At 54.7% G+C, this 23,773-nt stretch overlaps 1 protein-coding gene across 1 annotated transcript in view; it reads left to right on the forward strand.

Annotated features, from left to right (window-relative positions):
- Positions 1–23,773, forward strand: part of SMAD3 (SMAD family member 3) — a 126,829-nt gene that overhangs the window by 95,236 nt on the left and 7,820 nt on the right. The window contains exons 2-7 of the mRNA XM_052647119.1: positions 4,106–4,299; positions 4,485–4,616; positions 5,894–5,968; positions 9,323–9,373; positions 19,694–19,906; positions 22,020–22,157. Of these exons, the coding sequence (XP_052503079.1) occupies positions 4,106–4,299; positions 4,485–4,616; positions 5,894–5,968; positions 9,323–9,373; positions 19,694–19,906; positions 22,020–22,157 (803 nt within the window). The remainder of the gene's footprint in view (positions 1–4,105; positions 4,300–4,484; positions 4,617–5,893; positions 5,969–9,322; positions 9,374–19,693; positions 19,907–22,019; positions 22,158–23,773) is intronic.

Here is a 23,773-nt window from a genome sequence, read left to right on the forward strand (position 1 = left end):
AGGCTATTAGGGTGGCATGTGGGCACCCCTCTGCGCCAGGAGTGCCCAGAGTTTCCTGTCCCCGCCTTCCCTCCTGAGGCCCAGGCCCCGTGCACGGCTGGTGGGAACGTGGCCTTCTGCTTGCTCCCTCAGGCTGTCCATCCCCTGGAAAGGGGGACCCTTCTCTTCTGTTGTCCACCAGCACCCTCTTCCTGCCCTGTATTACTATTTTTTTAATTTCTGTTTTGTAAATGGGTTTTTTGTATCATTTTTTAAGATTCCATGTATAAGTGGTATCATAGAATATTTGTCTTTCTGTGTCTGACTTACTTCATTCAATATGACCATCTCTAGGCCCATCCATGCCACTGTAAATGGCACTATTTTGTTCTTTTTTATGGCTGAGTAATACTCTGTTGTATATAAACACCATCTCTTCTTTGTCCAGTCCTCCTCCATCAATGGACGTTTTGCTTGCTTCCATGTCCTGGCGATTGTAAATAGTGCTGCATTTAAAAAGCGCCTTCTATCAGCTGGGTGGGGAAGGGGGACTCCCTGCACAGCCTCACTCCTTCCTGCTAGTCTGAGCATCTCTCCAAGGACTCTCCATGTGGAGGCTACTCCAGGTGTTCAGCTGTCTCTCTTCGGGGGATTTTGGCAAACACTGAAAAGGGAGTGTGGCCACGTCCCTGTCTGTGGGCACACAGTGGCTTTTCAAGACAATAGGAACAGCTAAGTCCTTCTCTGTCCCCACCAGCCACCTCCCACTCCCCTTTTTCTCCCCCTCAGCCCCACAGCTCACCTCACTTATCCAGGGCTGACTTTGGAGAGGGTCCGTCGTGGTGTGGAAGAATAACGCTCATTGGTTGGTACTTCACCAAGGACTTTGTTTTAAATAATTTTATTTATTTATTTTTGATGGTGCTAGATCTTCGTTGCTGGATGTGGGCTTTTGCTAGTTACGGTGAGCAGGGGCCGCTCTGAACTGTGGGCATCTCATTCCAGTGGCTTCTCTTGCTGGATGTGGGCTTTTGCTAGTTATGGTGAGCAGGGGCCGCTCTGAACTGTGGGCGTCACATTCCAGTGGCTTCTCTTGCTGCAGAGTATGGGCTGTAGGGCGTGTAGGCTTCAGTTGTTGGGGTGGACAGGCTCAGCAGCTGTGGTTCCCAGGCTCTAGAGCACAGGGTCAATAGCTGTGATGCACAGACTTAGTTTCTCTGTGGCACGTGGGAATCTTCCCAGATCAGGGGTCAACCTGTGTCTCCTGCATTGGCAGGCAGATTCTTCACCATTGAGCCACCAGGGAAGCCCCCAGAAAGCACTTTTGAGTGGATACTGAAAATTGCGTGAGGTCAAGTGCAGCAGTGGGGGGAGAATGTTCCCATTTTACAGATGAGGTAACTGAGGGGCCCAGAGACCTCAAGACTTGCCCAGGGTCTCACAGGCGGAAGAGTAGAACCTCGTCTTGACCCCGGGTCTCATGACTCCACATCTGGCCGTCTGCCTTCCGCGTCTCAGGGGCGAGTCCCAGGCTGTCTTCTCTCGTTCTGCCTGCTAATTACTGTTTTGGGGCTGTTGGGGTTCCTTGGTGTGGGGCCCCACAGGAGGGAGGTAATTACACCCTTGGAGTTGCCCTTAGTCAGCAGCTCCCCGGCAGCCCCTGTGCCATAGCCCGGCTCTGACCTCTGTCCCTCCTTCCCCCTGGGCCAGTGACTCAGAGAGTTTGCCTGGATTCCTGTTTCTGTCTCTTTGGTTGGTACTTCTGGTGGCATCTGGCAGGCCCCTCCCTCACAGTGTCCATAAATTCCACTCATTCAGGAAAACAGGTACCCTCAGTCGAATGGGGGCAGGGAGAGAGAGCTTTAAATGCCTCTCCACCAGCCCTGCCCAGCCATCAGAAACGTCCTGCCCACTGACCAGTGGGGTCCAAGGATGAGCCTTCTTGTAGGGAGGGCAGTACTGCCTTTGGGGGCCTCTCTCTATCTATAAGAGCATCCATCAGCATCCACTCTTTTCTTGTGCTGAGGGGCATGCAACTTGGCTTATGGGATCTTAGTTCCCCAACCAGGCATCGAACCTAGGCTCTCGGCAGTGAAAGCACGGAGTCGTCTAACCACTGGGCCACCAGAGAATTCCCCATCTCATCCACTCTTGACTCTTCCACCACCACTGCCTCCAGTCTGCTTGTCCCACAGCCAGAATTACACACACACACACACACACACACACACACTTCCCACTTACACACCTTAGAGGGTTCCTGTGGCTCTTAGGAAGAAGGCAGAACCAGAGTCTGAGACCCTGTGGAGGCAGCCCTTCCTGTGCCCCAGCCTCCCTCTCTGGCACTCTGGCCTCCATCTGGTCTCCCTCCCCATTATGCTTTCCGCCTTCTCAGAACCTTAGCACATGCTCTCTCTCTCCCCGGAATGTCCTCCTCTCAGCCCCCTTTGTCTGCTTACTTGCCTTTTAGACTTTCTGGTCAACCACCATCCCCTCAGAGATGCCCTGTCTCGCCCTTCAGTGAAGCATCGTCCCCAGGGTCACATGCGCTCTCAGCTCCCTGCTCTTCGCTTGTCATTGTCGCTGACCTGATTAGTAGGTTAACATTGGCCTTGCCCATGGAAGCTCATGGAAGCCAGGACCGCTTTGTGGCCTCTTTTCCTCTCTTTCCTTCACTGCTGTATCCCTCGTGCCACACAAAGTAGGAGCTCGTGAAATACTTGTTAGATAGAGCATTCGTTTTTTTTTCCTTCTTCTTCTTTGTAATTTGGCTGCACCAACTCTTAGTTGTGGCATGCAGGACCTTTAGTTGATGGCATGCGGGATCTAGTTCCCCAACCAGGGACTGAACTCAGGCCCCCTGCATTGCGAGCATGGAGTCTTAGCCACTGGACCACCAGGGAAATCCCTTGATAAAGAATTCTGTGTGTATGGACTCTCCTCACCCGTCTAATCCTGGTTGTCCCTGAAGTCTCGCATCTTTTCAGAAGCCCCCTGTCTCCCACCTGCCTCTTGGCTGATGGTGCTCCTGCCATTCGAGCTCCCCAATCGTCACGGCCTATGGCACTGCTCCAACTTTCCTTCGGGCCGATGACCCGGGGATTTTAGAGGAAGATTCTGATATAATGGGTTGGGGTAGGCTTTCTGGTTTTGCCTTTTATTTTTTTTTGTTTTTGTTTTTGTTTTTTTTTTGTTTGGCCTTTTAGAAGAGCTCCTGTGGACACATGCCACTGGTCCATCAAGGACGACATTTTGTAGCCTGGGCGGGGGGATGCGGTGGGCACCAGGTCAACTGCTCAGAGGCCAAGTCGCCACAGAAGACATGGCTTGCACAGGGACAGGACACTGCCGTGGGTGGTGGGTTGGGCCGAGCTGGGCTGGGGACTGAGGCAGAACCAGGCCTGGAGTAGGGTCGCAGCTCTGCTCACACATGACCTTGTAGGCCTGAGCTCTGAACTAGGGGAGAGCCGTGGACGGGCCGCCTGGGCCACCGGCAAGAAGCCCGCACACAGAAAGGGGCTCCTGAGAGGCCTGCTGTGTAGGGCCTGACCAGTTAAAGTTCCCTTTCATGTCCCTCCCTCGCTCCCCACCTCCTCACAGACCCCAGCTGAAACAGGGATTTTCCCCCTTGTTTTCCTGTGTATGAGGCAGGAACTGGGTGAGCCTGGAGAGCCGTTGGGGACGGGCTGCGTGCTGTCATCCTCCTCGGCGGCATCACTGTGGTCCTCATGTCGGCTCCTGAAGAGCTCCCGTCTTCTAGCTCAGCCCTGGCCCCTCTGCCCACCTCCGCCTCGCCTGGCCTTTGCAGAGCACAGTTCAGCGGCGTTCCCTTCAAGGTTGGGGAGGGTAGTCATCCCGCAGCCTGGTGGCTCCGGGGTCTGCTCTGCTGGCCCAGGAGCCTTCAGCCTGCTGGGTGGGCCTCTGTTCTTCTCCTGGACCCCTTCCAGCACACCCAGAGCTTCTCTGATTTGCAGGCTCTCTGCCTGCGAGCCGGACAAGTGCTGGTTGTGGGGGGAGCTTTCTGAGTCTCTGCCAGGCTCCCAGGAGCTCAGTGGGCTGGACTTGGGGCAGAGGCAGGCCGGATCCCCTCACTGTCGGTTTCTGCTCCTCCTGTCCATCCTGGCAGGTCCCTGGATGGCCGGCTGCAGGTGTCCCACCGGAAGGGGCTCCCCCATGTCATCTACTGCCGCCTGTGGCGATGGCCCGACCTGCACAGCCACCACGAGCTGCGGGCCATGGAGCTGTGTGAGTTCGCCTTCAACATGAAGAAGGACGAGGTCTGCGTGAATCCCTACCACTATCAGAGGGTAGAGACCCCAGGTACGGCCTCTGTGGGGTCCGCACGTGTCTACCGGGCATCCTTCTCCTCCGCCTCTTCCTCTCCCGCTCCCGCCGCCCGCCCCCTCTTCTACCTGAGGGCGGGCCTCTGGTGCATTTGGGGGTACTGGGGCTTAGGTCCAGCCTGGCATCCGCCCTGACCCTCCTCCGCTGTCTCCTCTGCACAGTTCTACCGCCTGTGTTGGTGCCCCGCCACACAGAGATCCCGGCCGAGTTCCCCCCGCTGGACGACTACAGCCATTCCATCCCCGAAAACACTAACTTCCCCGCCGGCATCGAGCCCCAGAGCAATATTCCAGGTAGGCACCCACGAGCAGCAGGCGAGCCCCGGAGGCGGGCGCAGGACGGCCCCGTCACCCCTTCTCCGCACACCCGCTGGCCCGAGGCCCCTGACTCAGACCCGCGTCCCTGTGGGGAGAGGACCCGTGGCCTTGGCTCCCCGCTCACTAATGATGCTTTTCTTGGCATGGAGGAGCGGCGGCGTGACCCTTCCGCCCGGCCTCGGCCTCGGTGCAGTCATTTATTTTGGAAGCGGAAATAGCAAGGCTGTGTTTCTCTCACCACCCTCCCGGCCCCGGGGCTGGAGTTCAGGCAGGATCCCCGAACCCGAAGGTCTGGGGGCTGCAGAGGCAGTGGGCCGAGCTGGGGCCAAGGGCCGGGCAGCGTGTGGAGAACGGGCCCTGTAAGTAAGCCCTGGGAGGGTTCCAACCCTGGTGGGAGGTTTTACTCTAAAGGGAGAAGTGGGCTCTGCTGTCAGAGTGTAAATGTTTTTAGAAGCCTGTCATTTACATGCAAATAATGTGTGCATCACCAGAACTCCAGGAGTCCAGGAAAGCTGCTTGGCAGTGCTTGGCCAGACCCTGCACTAGGGTAGCTGGGGCGGAGGTGGGCCGTGTTCCTTTCGGAGCCGTCTAGTTTGGACTAGCCTTTGGCCTCGAGTGAGCTCCCCGTGCTGAGGTTGACCGCGGGCTGTGTGCATGGGTCAGAGCGTTAAGGAAGGACCTGCTTTACAGCCCCGGTCTTTCATCTGTCACAGGTGGCTCTGGTCCCTGGGGGGTGGGTTGCCTACTCTGTTTGTTCAGCAAAGCAGAGATGTCAGTCAGGGCCTGGGGCTCAGTGAGAGGAATGCATGGCAGTCTGCTCTCATGCAGTTTGCATCCCGCGTGAGACGTCCCCTCAGGAGCCGCAGATCATGGTACGGGGGTAGGTGGTAGAGCCAGAGGGTGTTTTGAGGCAGTTGCCCTCAGAGACAGGTGAGTCCACTGCCGGGGTGGGGGTTGGAGTGGAGTGGGCTTAAACCTGGTCTTGAGGGATGGGGAGAAGTTTAGCGCCACAGAGGCTGTAGAAATAGGCACTTCAGACGGGGAGTCAGAAAGTGTGAACAAAGTTCAGAGTGATTCAGGTGGGAACAAGGGAGGATGAGCGCACAAGGACAGCGGGAGCCAGGGGTCCGAGCCCCAGAGTCCTTCAGCTCCCGCCCCCGGCGTAGTGGCATGAATCTGTGAGTTTGCAAAGGGCGGCTCAAGAGCCAAACCAGAGAGGCCATGTAATGAACCACCTTCCTTCCAATTCCCAGAAACCCCACCCCCAGGCTACCTGAGTGAAGATGGAGAGACCAGTGACCACCAGATGAACCACAGCATGGATGCAGGTCAGAGTCTTGTGGAGTCTCTGCTCCTAGTCCTGAGTGCTTGCCCCTCCCCATCCTTCCCTCTGTTCCTCCATCTCGCTCTCTGTATTCCCTTCTCCGCACTTTCTCTCTCCATCCTTCTCTCTGTCCCTCCATCCAGTATTTACTGAGCAATCACTATGGGCCCAGATCTGGGATAGAGGAGGAGCCTGAGTGGCTCATGGTGTGTGGGGAAGACCAAGAAGACAGCCCGCAATCACCGTGCTGTCTCCTGTATGCCTGCCCTGAGGGAAGCTGCTATGTGGCACAGAACAGGGTCGTGCCGGCCAGCCTGGGACAAAGTGCTGGGGGACTGAGCAGTAACTTGCGGTGTAGGTTTTTCCTGCATTGAGTCTTGGAGGTATATAGGGCTTGGCCAGGCTGCCAGGACAGGCCGACCAGTGTGCCAGGCAGAGTCATGAGGGGCTGTGGGGACGAGAGTGGGTGAGAGCTCCGTGTGGCTAGAGCATCCTCCTCCAGAGACAGGAGGGCCAGTCATTCAAAGCTTCAGGTGTAGCCAGAGGCTGACGTGGAGCCCCTGCAGGCTGAAAGCAGTTGAGAAGCTGCTGGCAGTGTGATGGAGGGTGGGCTTCATCACCTGAAACAGCTCAGGAGCGCTGGAACAGAGGCGAGACCTTTGCAAGGCCCCGAAGCATCTAATTTTGTGTGATGCCCAAATGTGATCTGTGTGTTCCTGCCGTGAGGCACCCAGCCCAGTCATCTCCAGCCGCATCTCCAGATGTTCCCGCCTCATTTGTTCTGGGACCAAATTGGCCTCAGACCAGCAGCTTCTGGAATTGAACCCCAGCTGCCACATCGCATGTGCATGGGGTTGCATGTGGTTGGGTGAGGAGGAGGGAGCCAAGCAGATGTTCCCTTCCGACGACGGCAGGCATGCCTTGGGTACGCAGAGCCGTCCGATGTGGCGGGGCCACCTGCCCTGCACACAGCCCAGAAGAGAGTGCAGTTCCTGAAAGAAGGATGCAGGGGACATGCATGCTTACTGTAAACGTGGTCACTTGATATATAGCCTGGGCATCATGTCCCATGCCTCCACATACCGCTGATGAGTGGATAACCGTGTGAACCCAGTCAGAATGCACTGGAGACCTGTATTTGATGCCAAGCGCCTGCCGTAAGCTCGCGGCTTTAAACGCTGGCTTGAGAAACCAGCCCCCTGACAGCACCTCTGCAGATGCTGTGTTCTTCTCCTGCTTCCCTCCTCGCTACTCTTCAGGTTTATGGAAGGATTACAGGCAAACCTTCGATATACTGTGGTTTGACACCCAGATAACCACCGTAAAGCAAGTCACACAAATTTTTTGCTCCCCAGTATGTGTAAAAGTTATGTTTACACTGTCTTGGTCTGTTAAGTGGCCAATAGCATTATGTCCAAAAAAGTAGTGTACACACCTTTAATTAAAAAATACTTGATAGCCCAACAATGTTAACCATGATTTGAACCTTCAATGAGTCACAATCTTTTTTGCAGTAGTAACTATCAAAGATCACAGATCGCCATCAAAAATATAATTATGATTAAAAAATTAGAAACATTGTGAGAATTTTCAGAAGGGGACAAAAGACATGAAGCCGATGAATGCTGTTGGAAAAATGGTGCCAGTATGTTGGCTGGATGCAGCATTGCCACAAACCTTAGGGTTGTAAAAAAAAAAAAAAAGTAGCATCTGCAAAGCACAGTAACACCAAGTCTGCCTGTGCAAACAGACCAGAGGAGAAGGTCTTATATGGGGCAAGCAGCCACCTTTTCACCCTCTCGACTCTTGTGTCTTCCCCTTCCTTTCTCTGTCCTCCCTTCCTCGTCTCCTCCCATAGTGTACCTGTAGGACCCTGTTGTGGACATGAATGTTTACTGAATATCAGCCCTGGGCTTTGTGGACCCCAGCCAGCCCATGGGTGGGTGGGTGGGGTCTCCTGTTTATTCTCTGCTCTTCACTCAAACCAGTCCAGTTGCTCATGGGCTTGACTTCCCTGCCAGCAGACGGGAGGAGCATCTCAGTTGGGGCCCAAGGCTCTCCCTGTCCAGCCCTGTGTCTCCCCAGATATGTGTGCATGTCTGTTTAGACCAGAGAGAAGGTCCCACTTCCTGGGTCTCCATGACTTGGACCAGCCTGAAACAGGAGACCAACGCTTACTAAGCACCTCCTGTGTACAAGCCGTGGTGGAGGCATATTTGTGTGCACCATTCCGCTTCATTTCTACACATCACACAGTAGATGGTGTCATTCCCATTTTATACCTGAGGGGAAAAAAATCAAAGCTCAAAGTGTTTGAACCACTTTGCCCAAGACCTATGGCTACGTGGTGCCATGTCCAGGTACCCTGGAAGATTTGAAAGCTGTGCTTTTTCTGTGACTTTCCCACATCCCCCAGAAGACTGGGTGCGAGGGGTGAGACAGAAACCCATGGTTCCCCCTTGGTCCTCAGGGAGGTCACAGCTGAGTTGAGGGGCAGGAGCAGACCCCCGCCCACAGCTCAAGGCAGCCTAAGCTGAAGGCCCAGTGGTGAGGACTGGAGATTTCAGGGAGTGGATCCGGGTGCAAAGGACTGTCAGTCAGTAAACAAACAACTCTCTGGAGCTGGAGCCCCATTGGTGCAGGGACGATGGAGGGACCAGCCCTGTGTTGCTTTTTGGAAAAGCGATAGCTTGGTTTTCTGAAGGCTGATGCTGTGTGCTCCCTACCCACCCACCCACGGGGAGTAATGAGTAAAGATAATAGAGTAGGAAGAATTGGGTAGTTGAGACTTCTCCCCATGTGTAGCATCATGTTTTACATAAAATGTCAGTCTGGTTGCTGAGTTGTGGGGTGTCTGAGGCAGCTTGGTGAGTTTCCTGAAACCTGGGAATGCCTGCATTGGTATTTGCAGACCCTGAGCTCTGAGAGCAGAGAGGGGTCTGGGCGGCTGCAAGCTTCACTTTCACTGCTGGGGGCCTGGATCAGCTGGGAAGAGGGTTTTCCCTGCTCCTTTTGTCCCTCTGCGGGGCTCAGTTAATGGCGCGTGTCAGTGTGGGATCTGTGTGTGCAGGCTGGGACCGCAGCAGCCGCATGCTGCAGGCTTGGTTAGACGCATCAAACCCTCTAGTTGTGGAAGAGACTCCGAGGTCATCCTGTCATCTATTGGTTGCACAGATAAAGAAGCTGGGACCCGGGGAAGGGAGCGCACAGGCAAGGAGATAGGAGGTTCGGCCTTCTCCTGGGCCGTGGAGGCTCAGCCGGGTTTTCTCCCCGCCCCACTGTGATGTACACATCCTGTCATCTGGCTCCCAGGCCAACAGTCTTTTCTGAAGTCTCACAGCAGTGTCTTACCTCGCAGGTTCTCCAAACCTCTCCCCGAATCCGATGTCCCCAGCACACAATAACTTGGGTAAGTAGCTCCTTATCTGTATGATTTGAACCCCCTTTAGCTGTAGCCCTGGCTGGCGCTTGGTGTGGGAAGGAGGCCCTGAAGGTGAGGCTCCCCCCGCCCCCCACCATCCACCCAGCACAACCCATCAGGTTTCTGCTTACATAGCTTCTGGGGTCACCCACAGGATGGGAAGCCTGAGAAGAGCGGTGGCAGGAAAAGCAGCTGTGGGCCAGGCGTGTGTTTCCCCGGGGAGGCGGTTAGGCATTAGTGAAGGAAAATCCCCTGAACCTTGTGCTGTAGAAACACAAGGGTCTGTGGTCGGCGAGCATCCGTGTGTGGTTTGATGCAAAGCCATGAGCAGCGCTGCAGACTGCAGCCCCCAGCTTTCGGGGACTTGTTTCAGATACACTTACTTGGATTTCATCTGAGCACCTCATCTGACAGTGATGTCATTTTTATTTAAAAGAGTACCATATAAGGAATTTCTTAAAAAAAATACAAAGTTACCCATAATCCCTCCACCCTAACACAAATGTGTCTGTTTTATCTTGGTCCTCTGATGTCTTTGGATCAAGCACATATATTTGTGCTTTGCCTTTGAGATAATACTTCATATTCAGTTTCCCCCTCTATCTTCTGTTATTTTGTAAACACAGTTCCATGCTTAGATGTCTCATTGATCATCTTGCATTATCTCATGATGTTTTGGAGCGGCTGGGCCATCATTTCCACAACCTTCCCTCAGATGTTTGATTTCTGGGAGATTTGCTTTTCTAATCCAGGAGCATCTTTTGGCTTCAGAGTGGGGCCTGCCAGAGGGCTCAGAACAAATGAAATATTTGTTCAGTTCTCATTTAGGGGCATTTTTTTTTCTGAGTTGGTCTGGTAGCTTTAGAAAAATGTGAGTTTGGTTTTGTTCTGGCCTGTATAGCTGGGACTTGACTTGTGGCTCAGGGAAAGGAGAAACTAATATCCAAACTTGGTGAATCAGAGTGGATTGGCCTGGCTTCTGTTCCCAGTTGTTCCCAGTCCTTGACTGATAGCATCAGATGAAGAGTCATCATTTGGAATGTGGGAGCTGCTTAAAAACCCTTTAATACAGGCTGACAAGTGGGCAGTGTGAAATGTGACTGGGGGGTCTGTTTTAGCATCTTTGGGAACATACACCATGGTATTATTTTACAATGTGAAAGGACTAACGGAGTTATTAAACATAAATGCTAAAGGCTGGAAGCTCACGTTAACCTGAAGGCCGTGACTGTGAACTTCACTCTGCGGTTTCCGCTTTGGAGGATGACCCCTCTGACCCCACCACGGCAGCCCTTTCAGTCTACAGACATGAGCTGCTGCTTGACCTGGCAACCCCACTGCCTGACTTTGTGGTTCAGACTGAAAGTTGTCCTGGGTGGGTGCTCGCTCTGCATTCCCCTTGAGATTGTGTAGACCAGGATGACAGCATGTCCTTGAACTTGGCCCCAAGGCAGAGTGCCCGACGGGCACGATCCTCCCGGCCTGCAGCCCTGTCCCTCAGCCTCTTGTCTGAGGGTCAGGAATTCTGAGGCTGTCTCTTCCAAATGAAGGAACGGCCTCCAAGCCCGGTGGACAGAGAGGGGTGCCCCTCTGCTGGGAAGATGTGGATGGGGGCACGAGTCAGCCGACGAGTCACGAAGGACTCATGGTGAGACTCGGGTGTGGACAGGCCCGGCTTCCTTTCTGCTTCACGAGCCCTTGAACCCCAGCCTTCGCCCACTCAAAACCATCGATAGGACCCTGCAGTCTCATCGCCTTGGCATCAGGGCTGGATGGAGATGAGAGGATGGTGATGATAATGGCTAGCATTTCTTGAGAACTCGCTGTTTACTGAGTGTTGCTCAGAGCACTTCATGTGTGTTAGCTGAATCTTTGTGACAACTAAATACGGTGGTGTTGCTATAATGTTTCATTCTGTGGAACAGGAAGCCAAGGAACAGACTGGTTAATGTATTTGTCCCATTCACACAGCTGGGAAATGGGGACCTCAGGCCTTGGGGATCCAGAGATTGTGCCCCTACATGCAGTGGGACCCTGCCTTGCTCGGTCAGCTGGACCAGCTCTCCCCTTTCTCACTCAGTAGAACTCGGCTCAGGGAGGGAACAAGTGTCAGATTGAGGGTCCTGGTGTCCCATGTCGCCCCTGGCGGGGATCCCTGCCTGCTTGCCTGTCTCTTCCTCACTCAGCCATTTGCCGGCCGGCACTTCCTGCTTGGTGTCTGTATGCCAGCCCAGGTAGGGGAATTCAAAGAGGAGCCCCAGACCCTGACATCAAAGTGTTGTCGGCCTTGTTGGGGTAAATAAGCAGGACTGTAAATAACCTCTTATATAGAACAAGAGGTAGGTGCAGGTGAAATACCCTGAGGGCTTAAAGGAGGGAATGGTGGCATTCCAATGGGGACATCATGCCGGGTGGTCAGTGTCTTCTCCGTATTTACTCATTCATTCGCTGAGTTCCTAGTACGTACTGATGCTGGGGGTCCAGAGCTGAAGACCCTTAAACGTTCGCTGTCTGGTGGAGTGGCTGGCGGTGTCTGTCTCAGGTGATGCACTGTGCCCAGCACACACAGGACAGGGGAACTGTATGTGCCAGGCAGGACCAGCCACCACACAGCCACTACCCCTGCATTCCTCTTTCACGGCCACACGTCCCAAAGCGCAGCATGCTGGTGGGGAGACCTCAGAGGTGTGGTGGCCGTGTGAGCTGGACCTTGAGGGACAGGCAGAATTGGAAGGCAGGGCTCTGCCGATGCAAGGACTGGCATGCAAGGGCGTCTGGGGATGGCTGGCAGCGTGGTGGGTTGGCTTGTGGGAGGCACAGTGGAGATGAGGCTGAGGGGACTGGCAGGGCTGAGAAAAGAGCGCAGAAGGCCACACTTCTGTAGCCCCGTCTTGCCTACAGGATAAGGCAAGACTGTGGGTTTCGAGTTTGGGGCACCTATCTGATGGTGGCTTCATAATGATTAATCTGGCCACTATGTGAAATTTAAATTTTAGGAGAAAATGCTGGGGCTACCATCCCTGCCCCACCCCTCCCAAAAAACCCACTTAGGAAGCTGTAGCACTGGAGGAGGCTGAGATGAACGCTTTAGAGATAGAAGTGGAACAGGAGAAGGCATCTGCGAGCACCATGGGCCTGAATCAGCAGCATTTATTGACCAGCTTTAGCTGGGAAGACCCGGAAGCTTCCGTATCACTGCGGCCGGACCCCAGGAGATGGGGGATGGGGTTTGGCATGGAGGGTGACAGGGAGGCGCCTCTGCTCACCTGAGTCCAGGAAGCAGCGGGACAGCCAGGAGAGAGGCCTCGGCTGGAGGCACAGCTTCAGAGCCATTAGCACGTGTGATAGCCTTGCCCATAGTGGGGTCAGAGACATGGTTTTGTCATCAGGTGAGTTTGGAAAGCCTGCCCCGTGCTCGCTCGGGCCCCCAGGGCACTCGCAGCATAAATGCAGCATAAAGCCTCCGAGAGTCCTGCAGAAAGGAGGCCTGGCTGGTCCAGCGTTCCTCCCAGGGACCCGGCCACTGTCGAAACAGCTCTTTCTTAGGATCCCATGGACCATTCTATAGACCTCACCTGGGAAACACTGACAAAGGTTTGGCTGAAGTCCTGGGAGTGGATGGAGAGGGAGCCCCAAGGATGGACTCACGAGATGCCTCGGGAAGAGGCTCGGGGGTCAGGTGGAGGATGGGGCCCAACAGAGGGGAGAAAGGTGCTGAGGGCAGGGGGTGGGCAGGTTCTGTGGAGATGCCAAATGAGGCGTAAGAAGAGAGCTCCTCGGGGGTTCAAGGGCATCCTTTGGAGAGCAGGTGTAGGGAGGAGAGGGGGCTCCAGTCCTCGGCAGTGGGTTGCAGACAGATAAAGGCGGGGCTGGGGCAGCACACAGCCACCACCCCTGCATTTCTCTTTCACGGCCACACGTCCCAAACCGCAGCATGCTGACGGGCACACGGAGAGTTCCCAGAGACATCTGGGCATCTCAGGACACCTGTTAGTTCTCAGAAAGAAGTTATTATGCAAAAAGAAAGCAGGCATAGGACATCTGGCTACTTCTTCATTTCTTTCCTGCTCCAGGCAAAAGATTGAGCCTCTGGCCACAGTGAAGCCACTTGGGGTGCCTCATGGGGGAGCCCCAGGAGTGACTGAGAGCCAGCTCAGCCTCTGGCCAGTGGCAGGCTCTGGGGAGATCCCAGGGCTTTGTTGTGTGGGGAAGGGATGTGAGCAGGTGAGGTTCCTGTTATTACACATTGTGTTGCATGAGTCACCTGGAATTTCCTAAGGATTTAGGTCAAGGATTGGGGCAAATGCATGGGGGTTGCGGGGGAGGTGGAGAGAGATAACGAGCCAGATCCTGCCTGTGAGTAAGTCGTTCTTTGCTTTAGAGTGAGACATCTCTGGAGAGGCTTTGACTGGGGGAAGTGAGGTCCCAGGGGGTGTCCAAGGGCAGGAACTGAGCTGGAGTTGAAGGAGGTGATGGTTTCCCAGAGGGCCCTGGATTGAGGCTGCCTTCTTCTCCTGCTGGGAGAAGGGGCCCTGGTGGCCAAGGTCACAGGAAGACCCCTGATCCCTCAAGAGAGGGCAGGGGACCCCCCTTACAGCCCAAACCTGATCCCAGGTGTCTTTTCCAAGGCCTTGTTGAGCTCTCGTCTTCCATAAGCTCGGGACACCACAGGCGAACGTCTTCATGGCAGGAAGTCAATTGCTGGCTGGACCGTCAGACTCCCGGGCGTCCGTCCAGCTCTGAGACTTTCCGTTGTTCTTGGTCTCAGTAGACTGGTCCTAGGTTGATAGAGCAGGGGTCCTTTCTTGGTAAAAGTGGGCTTGTTGCCTAATCCTTTCCGAGACCAGTTGGAATTGGTGCCCAGCTGCTGGGATGACTGTCCTGGGCCGGCGGGGACCTGACCTTTAGGTAGGCAGGTGGCTCAGACACCAGGGGTGAGAGAATGTTTTCACAGCCACCTGAGCTGGGCCATGAAGGTTGTGTCCCAGCAGATGAGGGGGACGAGCAATTCAGGCAGTAGGAAGGTAGATGGGGCCTAGGGTGTGGAGTCTCCTTCCACAGGGCCCAGACGGAGGCGGGCGCTGGTGCTCTGACCTTCAGCTCCGCTGCTTCGGCACGCCCGTTCCTCACCCACTCCCTGTGCTTGACGTATAGCGGAAAGCTAATTGCTCCACTCGGGCCTCCCCCCTTTCCTTTCCCGGATTTGGATCTCTTGCACGTGTTTTTAATAGGCATCCCTTAATCCAAGTGTAGCCTTCTGGGTTTTATTCTGTTTTCTTTCCCTTAAACAAAACAGAAAGTCCATGCCAGCTTGGAATTGGGCTCAGAACCAGAGCCAGCCAGTGTGTTAGGCTGGCAGGGGGCCAGTCGAGAATTAAGTGCCCCCCTGCCCCTCGAGGAATCTGGCCCTCACCACAGCGGGGGGTGGGGGTGGCTGGGGGCTGAGAGCGGCTGGAGCGGGAGCTTCCTGCGTCTGCAACACCTCTGCTGCAGGAAGAGGGATTAGCGCAAACTCAGCAGTCTGACTGGGAGCAGAGCTGTGCGGAGGGGAGGCCTTGGGCGCACCGTCAGCTGCCACACCAGGTGTGCGGAGCCCTTGGCCTGGGGAAGCGAAACCGCTTTTCTTGGGGCAGGTCACCCTGCCCTCTCCTCCCGTAGGAGCCTGTGAGCCGCTGTGTTCAGTTTTTACCCCCAGAAGCAGCCTTATGTAAAATTGCTTCTGCATTTATTGCGACCCTATTGAATCCAGGGTGGGTTGGCTGACTGTATTGACTGTTGTGTGGGAGAAGTGGCCCCACTGAAGAGTTCTTTTAAGATTTAGTGCCCAGGACAAACTTTATTTACCCTACAGTTCAGTTCAGTCATTCAGTCGTGTCTGGCTCTTTGCGACCCCATGAATCACAGCACGCCAGGCCTCCCTGTCCATCACCATCTCTTGGAGTTAACTTAAACGCGTGTCCTTCGAGTCGGTGATGCCATCCAGCCATCTCATCCTCTGTCGTCCCCTTTTCCTCCTGCCCCCAATCCCTCCCAGCATCAGAGTCTTTTCCAATGAGTCAACTCTTCACATGAGGTGGCCAAAGTACTGGAGTTTCAGCTTCAGCATCATTCCTTCCAAAGAAATCCCAGGGCTGATCTCCTTTAGAATGGACTGGTTGGATCTCCTTGCAGTCCAAGGGACTCTCAAGAGTCTTCTCCAACACCACAGTTCAAAAGCATCAATTCTTCGGCGCTCAGCTTTCTTCACAGTCCAACTCTCACATCCATACATGACCACTGGAAAAACCATAGCTTTGACTAAACAGATCTTTGTTGGCAAAGTAATGTCTCTGCTTTTCAATATGCTGTCTAGGTTGGTCATAACTTTTCTTCCAAGGAGTATGTGTCCTTTAATTTCATGGCGGCAGTCACCATCTGCAGTGATTTTGGAGCCAAAAAAGATAAAGTCTGACACTGTTTCCACTGTTTCCCCATCTATTTCCCATGAAGTGTTGGGACCAGATGCCATGATCTTTGTTTTCTGAATGTTAAGCTTTAAGCCAACTTTCTCAACTCTCCTCTTTCACTTTCATCAAGAGGCTTTTTAGTTCCTCTTCACTTCCTGCTATAAGGGTGGTGTCATCTGCATATCTGAGGTTATTTATATTTTTCCCGGCAATCTCGATTCCAGCTTGTGCTTCTTCCAGCCCAGTGTTTCTCATGATGTACTCTGCATATAAGCTAAATAAGCAGGGTAACAATATACAGCCTTGATGTACTCCTTTTCCTATTTGGAACCAGTCTGTTGTTCCATGTCCAGTTCTAACTGTTGCTTCCTGACCTGCATACAGGTTTCTTAAGAAGCAGGCTACAGAACTGGTAAGAATTTTCTTTTTGCCAACCAGAGCCAGGTCGCATGTCATGCCCCCTTTTTGCCTTGTCTGTTAGGGAGCTCAGAGCCAACCTGAGTGCTCTTTTAGTAGCTGTCTAATTTGATGGTTAGCCTGTTTATAGTCTTCTCTTTCCCAGGATCCTGACTTGGTCTTGTTCTGAACCAGGGTGTGGATAAGTCCTTTAGTTGGAAAAGAAATGAGGGCAGACATGCAGTTTGAAAACAAAGTGCCATTCAAGGCAGAGCCCCGGAGGGGGCGTACTCAGGCATGCAGCGTAAGTGCCTGCAGGAAGCCCTGAGCGATGATGGGAGGGGAGAGGTGAAAGGCCGGGCTTACTGGCAGCTGTTAGGAGACCACAGTAAGTGCACGGCTGGGGTGCTGCTTCTGAACGTGGGTCAGCTTGTCCAGACAGCACTCTCTGAAATGGCAGCCTTCAGACTTGGCCTTGGCCTGGCGGCTCCACTCCCCAAACCACCATCTGCTTAATTATGTGTCAGGCTCCTGCAGCCTGTGTTTGCCACAGCACTCTGTAGTGCGCATCCGCGAGTTGCAGGGATGTTTAGATAAGGGCTCAGATCTGCTTGGGAGAGCCTCTGGGCGAGGACCCCAGGGTCAGAATCTCTCTGATTCTGAGATACCTCAAAGCCTGCACATCACCAGAATGGCGTCCTGGCCCCATGTTACCCAGCAGGCAGCCTGCTGACTTCCCTTCTTTTGACAAGTGGGCTGGGTCAGGACTTAGTGTGCCTGGACTAAGCCCAGGGGGTGTTGGACTTGGGCTTTATCACTTGAGGACGAGGACGCTGTTCTGTACTTGGCTAGGGAGGCCGAGGCCAGCCCAGATCAGTCATGGCTGCCTCTTCAGGGTGACCCGTGACCTTCACAGTCTGCTCTCAGTGGCTTCCAGTATACTGCAGTCACTGTTCAGACTGGGCCACTGAGGCCAGAGAGGGACGTCATGTCTCTGAGGTTGTGCAGCAAAGTCAGCAGAGCCTGCCTCTGGGACGCGGGGCCCGCAGCCCTTCCCCAGTACCTTCTGGATCTGACACGCTGCCGGGCCACTTTGAAGGGTTGGAGTGCACTTTGATTTCTTAGGTGGTGGTGGTTGTTTTTCTTAAGATTTCCAAAGCAACATAGCTCACATTTTAGTGAGCACATTGTTTAGAATATAACTTATCTCATCGGAATGTCAAACATCGAGAAACGCCAGAGCCAGATGTGGCTGACATGGCTCAGTCCAGCCTACAGGGTACTGGCCGCGGGCTGTGGTCGCTCCTGCCCCCATCATACCCCCTTCGCCATTAAGTAGCCTGGACACCCTGCCTTCCCTCCTCTTCCCTTGCTTCACCCTGGCAGGAGAAGGAGGGGCAAGGACACTTTGCCCCCTTTGGTTGGAGGTCAGGCCAAGAACAGGATGTTCTCAAGTTTGAACAACCGAAATTATTCTAATTGCTGTTGACACCATTTGTTGAGTGTCTGATGCGTGCCCTGCTCTCCACTTGAATTCTCTCAGTCCATCCAAAAACAGTGCCGGGTGAGAAAGAAGATTCTCCACTCGGGTGGCCAGGGGGAGATGTGGACACTGAAACTCCGAGCTAAACCGCTTTGCTCACCAGCACACAGCTGGTCTGTGTCTGGCTTGAAGCTTGGGCTCCGTGACCTGGTCAAACATTTAGGGCAGTGACTGTCATGTGGGGGCTATGTTGCCCTCTGGAAGACCTCTCTCAATGTCTGAAGGCCCTTCTGACTGTCACAGCTGGGAGGGCAAGATGGATGTCATCTGCTGGCATCTAGAGGCCGAAGATACCACACACATCCTGGAGCCCCCAGAACCCTCTCTCCTCAAGCACAGAATTACCCGGCCCCGAATCTCCATAGTGCTGAGGTGGAGAAACCTGATCTAGATGTCCTCACCCTCCGGCTGACTCTTCCTGGGTGTGGCAAGGGCAGGGTTGTCACCTGCCTGCAGCTCTTCCTGTGTGTGCTGACCTTCTTTTCACCCTTAGATGGGATCATGGACATTGACCCTGAAAGGAGATCAGGGCCACTTTGCCCGGCAGGGAGACCTGGCCCCACCTGGAACTGCTGCTGGGTTTTTCTCTCCTGGGCTTTACATACTGTCAGCAGCCTGGGGAGCTGAGCAGAGGTTCTCGTGGGCTCTGGGAAGTTGCCTGGTGGGCAGTCAGCAGGGGTCGTGGGCCAGGGCTGAGACTTGGTCCAGTGAGCCCTCCTGGACTCTCTCACCAGCTCCCCAGAGATGCACCATGAATGACCGTCCGTGTGTATGTATACATGTATTAATAAGAGCCACGGTGAGTGACCCACGATGGAGCATCGAGAGCAGCAAGCTCCGTGACTGTCCAGCACATGGGATTCAAGGGGGCAGAGTGCAGGATGTGGTTCCGGGAGCAGTGCATGGCTGGAAGGGGTGACTGGGGTGCGGAGGGGGCGGCACGGGGCCATGTCGGCGGGCAGGCACTGGTACAAATGAGGAATGATGAGGGCCTGGCCCCTGGTCGGACCCTGAGATGAGCGATGACGGAGAGACAGGCGGGAGGAGGGCACCTGGGCAGGTGTGGAGCCTGGAATGGCTGCAGGTGGCACGAGTCACAGGAAAGGCCGTGTGGGGTCACGTGAGGGGAAACCTCTATTTCCAGAGTGCCTACCACTTCTGAGAACCACCCCCTCACAGGATGGCAGTTTGCTCTAAGGTGCCCTTGACTGAGACACAGGCTAGCAACTGGGATAAATTCAGTTTCTCTTAGGTGTGTGTGTCTCAGCCGCCCCGATGGATGGCATCTGGATACGTGTGGAGCATAGCTTCCGTAATCAATGGCAGGGACCCGGCTTACGCCGCAGACAGCACCTGGTGCCTGTGTGGTTGCAACTGCTGAACACGGATGGACACCTGGGGTCACACCAGCCTCGTCTTCTGGCCATTTCACAGGCCTGGACGCTGCCGCGAGAAGGGCTAGGAGTTGGCCCATGATCAGGCAGAACCAGAAGCTGCAGGCCCTTTTAGGGGGCAGAGACCAGCATGGGTTACTATGGGGACCTTAAAAGAAAGGCAGGTGGCGGGACCAGACTGCCCTGGACACCCCTGGCCTGTCTGGTGCATCTGCCCAGGTGTCTGTTGGTCCCAGGGCCTTTCAGATTTGGCCTGGCACCTCCTTGAAGATGGCTTTGACCTAAGGCCAGGCGGGGCAGGGCCTTTATGAGCTCAAGCTAAACAGTGCCAAGGTCGGCGGAATGCGTCTCCCGAAACCTAAGGGTTCTGCCCCCCTAGATCCTGCGAGTTTTACACAGGAAAAGGGTGGGAGATCATAATGCTTCTGAGAGGTGAGGAAACAGTCTTCCAGGGCATCCAGGGGACCCCGTCCAGGAGCCCAGAGCCTGGAGGGACTCCCTGACCCAGCAGCCTGGCCTGTCTCCCCAGACCTGCAGCCTGTCACCTACTGCGAGCCCGCCTTCTGGTGCTCCATCTCCTACTACGAGCTCAACCAGCGCGTCGGGGAGACATTCCACGCCTCCCAGCCGTCCATGACGGTGGATGGCTTCACCGACCCCTCCAACTCGGAGCGCTTCTGCCTGGGGCTGCTCTCCAACGTCAACCGGAACGCGGCTGTGGAGCTGACGCGGAGGCATATCGGTAAGGGGCAGCCGCAATACCCCAGCCCACCCCAGCCCCCGCGGGGACCCACCTGCCGCCACTGTGCCGCGCCCCCTCACCTGCCCCTCAGGCTGTCACCTTGTTTAGGGTAGGACAGGTAGAACCCAGGTTGCAGCTGTGCCATTCTCTTAATAAAAATACCCTTAAAGTACGGAGCGCAGACAGGTAGATAGTCTGTCTCGGAGGAGTGATCTTTCATTTGTTCATTTCACATATAGTTGTCCTAGGAACTTAAAAAAGATGAAAAGACGGTAGGTATTGCCCACTCCAGGATTCTTGGGCTTCCCTTGTGGCTCAGCTTGTAAAGAATCCGCCTGCAATGTGGGAGACCTGGGTTTGATCCCTGGGTTGGGAAGATCCCCTGGAGAAGGGAAAGGCTACTCACTCCAGTATTCTGGCCTAGAGAATTCCATGGACTGTACCGTCCACGGGGTTGCAGAGTCGGACATGACTGAGCAACTTTCCCTTTCTTCCACTTTCATTGCCTGCAGCCGGGACAGCACTGCTGCTAACACTATTCTGAGCCCCAGCCCGTGGTGAAAGATCACTCAGTATAGGGAAGGTGAAGCCTTGATGTGTGTCCCTCGGTTTGTTCATAAAATTATCATGCTGAGGATGTTCACAACTTTGCGATCCAGGGTCACCTGGAAGGGTTGTAGAGATGGTGTAGAGAGGGTGGGTATTCTCAGACACTGTTCAGTGCATCCACGGTGGCTGAGGGGCTCTAGAGCAAACTCAAGAGCTGAGCAGGGCAGCAGGGGTCCGGGCCCATGTGAACCAGAGCACCTCTGCTCTTGCTTGTATCATGGGCCTTCACAGAAGATCTCGTGTAGAGAGAGGGTTTTCCAGTTAAAAGTTGGAAAGCCATGGGCCTGCAGCAGTGGGATCACTTTCCAGGGAATAACCTGATGCCCAGGGAGGGGCAGAGGGCACACAGCAAGTGTGTGACACAGAGACCTCTGCCCCAAGCCTGTACCCTTCCCAGACAGCCTCCCACTTGTTTTAAAAAGACCTGCAGTGGTATACACAGAGGTTTGTTTATTCACTTCATACTTCTCTGTATCTAAAAATAGTATTTTAAAAGTTACCTAAACAAACATTTTTGTTCTTTGGATCTTGTCTTCCCACCTTCCCTGCCTCCTGCTCTTGACTGACATAATACTGGGCACCCCCTCCCCGGGTCTGCCGGCACCCTGGGGTCTTCGAGACGCCAAGTCCTGTAGCACCGAGCCAGGCAGAGCAGGGGAGTGGGGGCAGGGGACAGCTGTGGGACGAGGTGGCAGGCCTGTAGCTGATCACCTGCTTTCCATCTCGCTCCACGTCGAGTGAAATCTGGCTCCATTTCCCGGCCCTCAGGGCCTCTCCCCGCCTGGAGTGGGAACAGAGGCCTTCCAGGCAGAAGAGTACATCCCCTGGCCGAGGATTGCTGAGGATTGTTGGAGGGTTTATGTAACCGCTTGAATTGCAGGGCCAGTTTAAAAATAATTTCTGTCCATCTGGAGTGGATTTAAGAGATGAAGGAACACGAAATGATGTAGACCTATGGAATGGTTTAGAAAAATGCATCGAGAGGAGAAAGGTACTGGGGGTGGCGTTAATTAAGCCACACCTGCAGTGAAGGGCTCCTGGGGTGTCTGCTGCCTGAGCAGCTCTGCAGGTTGACTACATGAGTTTCCAACTACATGAATGTTGGAAGGGGAAGCGACCTAATAGTAGCAGCAACAGCAACAGCTACTGCTCACCAGGCACCCGTGAGGTAGGTATTTTCATCATCTCCATCTTGCAGACGAAGAAACTGAGGCTGAGTAACTGGCTGGGGCCTGTGGCAGATCACTGGTGGAGGCTGCCATTAAGACTTACCTGTGCTCTTTCCTCTCATTGTCTGCCTCCCTAGTTTAGCAGCCCAGCATCACCCAGCACCTCCTGGTGGGATTAGGCCTGGACTCAGGTCCCGTTTGCCTGGTGATGCTGCTGGAGAACCAGCCACCTGGAACACCGACTGCAGCTCTGCCTCCTGTGGTTGCTGCGGCGGGCGCCAGGACCACTGTGTGGGGGCCAGAGAGCTGGTCCAGGCTAACCTGAATCTCTCTAGGGCGGGGCGTGCGGCTGTACTACATCGGAGGGGAGGTCTTCGCAGAATGCCTCAGTGACAGCGCCATCTTTGTGCAGTCTCCCAACTGTAACCAGCGCTATGGCTGGCACCCAGCCACCGTCTGCAAGATTCCACCAGGTACTACCACCTACACACCCACCCTTTCCCTGTGGACCTCTCCTCTGCGGCGCATGCCTGGGATGCCGGAAAGCTTTCTTCTTCCTTCTCTCCTCATTGGTGTTTGCACTGACAATCTGGAGATGCTTCACTTGGGTTTTCTCTGTGCCTTGCTGTCTTACTGTGACCTCCTGGAACCTCCGCAGAACAGACGCAGCATCTGACAGGTCTGCCTTTGATCTGTGGGTACCTGTTTCCTGCCTGTATGCACAGATGCTGAGGTAGTATGCTTGTTTGCTTCCTTCTTCCCTTCCTCCTTCCTTCCTACAGCCATGCTGGAAGCTTCTGGGGGATGGGAGGGTACAGGAAGCCCTGCTGCTGCCCTCTCAGAGTGTACCCATCAGCTGAGTGTACAAGGCAAAGACCCAAATGTGCTTAATACAAGGGAGGGTGGTGCTAAGCACAAAGCAAGCAGCGCAGGTCACATGCTGCGGGACCAACGGGGAGAAGCATTTGTTAGGATGGTTCAGAGGCGGCTTCATGGAGGGTAAGGCATTTGAGCTTGCAAGGAGCCATGGGCCTGCACCAGTGTGGAAGGGGTAGGCACAGGGTGATGGGGGCAGGGGCTGAGGGCATTCCAGGCAGAGGGGATGATATGGGCAAAGGCCTAGGGGTGGAGGAGGACAAGGCACGTGTGGACTGCACTCTGGCTGTGCTGGAGGCTGTTTAAGACAGTTGGGGATGTGCTTAGAAAATAGGATGGGACTGGGCCATGGAAGGACACGAGATCACGTTTACTCAAGGGGACTGTTGAGGGTTTTCTGAGTAGGACTACGTACTCCACGGGGTGGAGGACTCACCTGGCTCACCTCAGAGGGTGGTGTGGACAGGGGCAGCTCTGGGTAGAAGACCAGGCAAGAGGCTGATCTTACCTAGAACCTTGCATAGAAAGCCGAGGCAGAAAGCCCCGAGGCCCCCTCCTCCCGGGACACGCAGCCGCAGAGCATGGACTGCGCCCGGCAGGTGGAATGTGTGGCTCAGGCCATTGCCTACGGCACGAGTGTGGCATGTCTTCCTGCCTGCCAAGAGGCAGATGATGGTGGTGCGGCAGGTCATGGGCAAAGTCACTTGAAGAATGCAGTTTGAGACGCTAGTGGTGCTCTCTGTTCCCAGGTTGTACGGTTGCGTTTACAGAGCACATGTCTATCTTGGGGCTCACTTGGTCCTCTCCAGTTACTCTAGCTTTCCGGGCAAGGAGGCATGTTGAAATAAGCTCAGAGAGGTTAAGTCACCTGCACAGGACACACAGCTAGTAAGTGGCCAAGCCAGGATGAGCCTAGGGCTGTGTGCCCCTCTGCTGCTCGCTGGGCAGGGGCTGGAGCCCACTGTGGGCCCTGCGCTGCCTCCTGTCCCCTCAGAGAAGACAAGGAGAGGAAGCCCAGCTGCACTTTTGGCTTTCTGCCCACCCCTTGGCCCTCCCAGCCTCTCTGGTTCGGGCAGAGCCGGCTGTGGTGCTGGCTGTTAGTTCTTGGAATGTCGGAGCTGGGGGCTCCTGAGGCCAGCCTCTTCTTTCATAAAGGAGATATGGGCTTAGAAGAGAAAGGGACCAGCCCAGAGTCACACAGCCAGCCGAGGGG

The sequence above is a fragment of the Budorcas taxicolor genome, chromosome 10 (assembly GCF_023091745.1).
Source record: "Budorcas taxicolor isolate Tak-1 chromosome 10, Takin1.1, whole genome shotgun sequence".
Taxonomy (NCBI): Eukaryota; Metazoa; Chordata; class Mammalia; order Artiodactyla; family Bovidae; genus Budorcas; species Budorcas taxicolor.